We start from the raw sequence: 4,435 nt of genomic DNA, 5'->3' as shown, positions 1-4,435 counted from the left end.
GAGGGAAGAGTGAAAGTTTCTTCAGCTTTTCCTTGACTACCTCCCTAGTGTGTATCTGCCTGTGAAAATTGTTCCTCAGTGAATAGCCATCCCTGGGGACAGACTAGGGAGAGGAGGAAAGAGGCAGAGAGAATGAGAGACAGGGAGACAGCTGGATCCTTCTCAGCACCATTATTTCTGGATTTCTTCAAGTTTCTGTGTGTGGCCAGTTGTTCCTCATTGTGAGTGGAGATAGTAGAATCAGACTGTCTGCCAAATATTGCTTTCTACTAGCTTTACAGGAGCTGGGCCGAGTTGATGCCTAAAGGGTGGTAGAAGTTACATTCTGTCTTCTTCTCTGGAGGTGAGTGTCTTCCAAGCGATTTCCCCCTGTGAAAAGAATCACCATGGGAAGTCCTGAGCTGGGCTGCCTCCTGGAACAAGGACATCTAGAGGCTGATCAGTGAACTGAGAAAACTGCAGAGGAGACGAACTGTGCATCAGACCATCCCTCCATAGCAAGGAGCAGGTTGAGGGGTGTAGGCACAGCCCTCTGCCTGAGAGAGCTAAGACCCTCACTTGCCATTTGTAAGGCATCTGCAGCAAGAGAGACTGCAGGCTAACTGGACAATGGTTTAGAGAAGAATGAATGAGGGAAAGCTAGTCAGATTGGACATTATTTATTGTATGGTTCTTTATCTACTAATTGATACATTCAGTTAATGATATTTACAGAGCACATACATTGTCACACTCTATTCTTATCACTTGTGGTGATATAAGAATACTAAAGAATGTGCCTTCAAGGTACTTAATTCTAATTAAGGGATTTTTATTGGGATGGGGTTTTGATTTTGATGGGATTTTGATGATAAATGAATAAACAAGTAAAAGCATGGTAGATATCAGATATTGATTAGAGCCTAGTGAAAGCCATCTGGTCACAGAGGAATTGTAATCTCAGAGCTAGAAATCATCAACTAGAAACTGGCCAGATTTTTCCTGCATAGAGGAGACATATTCAGTGAAGGCAGAGATGAAGATCATTTTTATCATAAAAGTAAAGAGGAAGACATGGATAATTCATTTTAGGGAGCCAGCTTCCCCAAATCAGAGGAGGACTTTGTTTCAAAAATAGCTTTTATCTCATGACAATGTTCTGGATTGATCCAAATTCCCAACAGCACCCCCAAAATGATAAGTATAAGAGGCAACAAATTTAAAATGAATATAATTGAAATGGACCCCGTTTTTAGCAGATACAGAGGAAAGAAGTAACTATGTCTGGCTGTGATTAACTAGGAATTCTGTCTCATAGGCTCCTCTGGTGGCTTAGGTGGTAAAAAATCTGCCTGTAATGCAGGAGACCCAGGTTAGATCCCTGGGGTCGGGAAGATCCCCTGGAGAAGGGAATGGCTACCCACTCCAGTATCGTTGCCTGGAGAATTCCATGGACAGAGGAGCCTGACGGGCTGTTGTCCATTGGGTTGCAGAGAGTCTGACACGACTGAGTGATCAACATTTTTTTGTCTTACAACTGTTTATGTACAGCAGTTTTTGCAGGACATGGACAAAACAGGCACAGAAGACAGTTCAGGGCATTCAGAATGGAAGGGGTCATTGTATAAATGAGCATGGTGTGTTCCAGAAGGTAAATAGGGTAGCAGGTGAGAGCAAAGCTGTGAACTGAGAGGCATGGGTGCCTACTGGGGAGGGTGGGTTTTCATGCCTAGGGTGGTATTGGTGACCATTGCTCATCTTTTTGGACCTATGCTATTATCTTAATATATTACACATTCCTTCATAAAGTATCTACCATTAACTTTGTGTAGAAAATAGTCATGTTGTAGAGCCTAAGAGTAGGGTGTATTTCCTCAAGCTGAAAATGGTTTTCATCTTTCTGAGGTTAGAAGTATGTTATCTCTCCCTTGCTGTCTAGACTTCACAAGGAACAAAAGTCCGAGCTACATGTTGGGGAATCACTCCAGCGCCACTGAATTCTATCTCCTTGGCTTCTCAGGATCTAGAGAACTACGCCATATCCTCTTTGCTACCTTCTTCTTCTTCTATTTAGTGACATTAATGGGCAACACAGTCATCATTGTGATTGTCTGTCTTGATAAACATCTGCAGTCTCCCATGTATTTCTTCCTTGGTCATCTCTCGGCCTTGGAGCTCCTGGTGACCACCATTATCGTCCCCATGATGCTCTGGGGGTTGCTGCTCCCTGGGATGCAGACAATATCTCTGGCTGCATGTGTCACCCAGCTCTTCCTGTACCTTGCTCTGGGGACCACAGAGTTTACGCTGCTGGGAGCGATGGCTGTGGACCGTTACGTGGCTGTCTGTAACCACTTGAGGTACAACGTCATAATGAATAGCCGCACCTGCAACTTTGTGGTAATTGTGTCATGGTTGTTTGGGTTCCTTTTTGAAATTTGGCCAGTTTATGCCACATTTCAGCTTTCCTACTGCAAATCAAATGTGGTGGACAATTTTTTCTGCGACTGAGGGCAATTGCTCAAACTATCCTGTGATAATACTCTTTTCATGGAATTCATCCTCTTCTTAATGGCTATTTTTGTTCTTTTTGGTTCTTTGATCCCTACAATTGTCTCCTACACCTACATCATCTCCACCATCCTCAAGATCTCCTCGGCCTCTGGCCGCAGGAAAGCCTTCTCTACATGTGCCTCCTACTTCACATGTGTCGTGATTGGTTACGGCAGCTGCTTGTTCCTCTACGTGAAACCCAAGCAAACGCAGGCCACAGATTACAACAGGGTTGTTTCCCTGATGGTTTACGTAGTCACTCCTTTCCTCAATCCTTTCATCTTCAGTCTCCGGAATGACAAAGTCATAGAAGCACTTCGGGACAGAGTGAAGCAATACTGTCATCTATTCAGGAGCTAGTCTTGCCCTAAAGCTTTTTATATGGCAGAATACATTCTGAATTCTAGAATGGTCTGAAAAGCACTTTGAACCGGAGCCTAATCATCATCAAATAATCTGGGTGCAACAGAACTCTTTTATATTATGGCCATGGTGTTTATCATTATAGGTTGTTATTTAAAAATTCACTTTATTGTGTGTGTGTGTATGTATATATATATATATATATATATATATATATATGTATGTATATATATATATATATATATATGTTTCACTTATGGTGCATTTCACAATAAAATGTTTTAAAATTAAATGTAATAATAATATATGTGATATTTAGGTTTCTGAAGAGGAGAGTATCAGAAATATATTCTCTGGCTCCAGAATTGAATAACTACTTGATTCCAGGTTCTCTTTTTTTTTTTTAATTTTTAAACTTTACAATATTGTATCGGTTTTGCCAAATATCAAAATGAATCCACCACAGGTATACATTTGTTCCCCATCCTGAACCCTCCTCCCTCCTCCCTCCCCATACCATCCCTCTGGGTTGTCCCAGTGCACCAGCCCCAAGCATCCAGTATCGTGTATCGAACCTGGGCTGGCAACTCATTTCATACATGGTATTTTACATGGTTCAATGCCATTCTCCCAAATCTTCCCACCCTCTCCCTCTCCCACAGAGTCCATAAGACTGTTCTATACATCAGTGTCTCTTTTGCTGTCTCATACACAGGGTTATTATTACCATCTTTCTAAATTCCATATATATGCATTAGTATACTGTATTGGTGTTTTTCTTTCTGGCTTACTTTACTCTGTATAATAGGCTCCAGTTTCATCCACCTCATTAGAACTGATTCAAATGTATTCTTTTTAATGGCTGAGTAATACTCCATTGTGTATATGTACCATAGCTGTCTTATCCATTCATCTGCTGATGGACATCTAGGTTGCTTCCATGTCCTGGCTATTATAAACAGTGCTGCGATGAACATTGGGGTACACGTGTCTCTTTCCCTTCTGGTTTCCTCAGTGTGTATGCCCAGCATTGGGATTGCTGGATCATAAGGCTGTTCTGTTTCCAGTTTTTAAAGGAATCTCCACACTGTTCTCCATAGTGGCTGTACTAGTTTGCATTCCCACCAACAGTGTAAGAGGGTTCCCTTTTCTCCACACTCTCTCCAGCATTTATTGCTTGTAAACTTTTGGATCGCAGCCATTCTGACTGGCGTGAAATGGTACCTCATAGTGGTTTTGATTTGCATTTCTCTGATAATGAGTGATGTTGAGCATCTTTTCATGTGTTTGTTAGCCATCTGTATGTCTTCTTTGGAGAAATGTCTATTTAGTTCTTTGGCCCATTTTTTGATTGGGTCATTTATTTTTCTGGAGTTGAGCTGTAGGAGTTGCTTGTATATTTTTGAGATTAGTTGTTTGTCAGTTGCTTCATTTGCTATTATTTTCTCCTATTCTGAAGGCTGCCTTTTCACCTTGCTAATAGTTTCCTTTGTTGTGCGGAAGCTTTTAAGTTTAATTAGGTCCGATTTGTTTATTTTTG

At 41.4% G+C, this 4,435-nt stretch overlaps 1 protein-coding gene across 1 annotated transcript; it reads left to right on the top strand.

The window, feature by feature from the left end:
- The first annotated feature begins 1,947 nt into the window (after positions 1-1,947).
- LOC113891846 (olfactory receptor 9A4-like) lies at positions 1,948-2,892 on the top strand. The gene is given in 1 exon segment (XM_027540323.1): positions 1,948-2,892. A coding segment is annotated over 1 exon segment (945 nt).
- Positions 2,893-4,435: the final 1,543 nt, after the last annotated feature.

Source organism: Bos indicus x Bos taurus, chromosome 4, assembly GCF_003369695.1.
Source record: "Bos indicus x Bos taurus breed Angus x Brahman F1 hybrid chromosome 4, Bos_hybrid_MaternalHap_v2.0, whole genome shotgun sequence".
Classification (NCBI taxonomy): Eukaryota; Metazoa; Chordata; class Mammalia; order Artiodactyla; family Bovidae; genus Bos; species Bos indicus x Bos taurus.
This window is presented reverse-complemented; position numbering and strand designations above follow the sequence as displayed.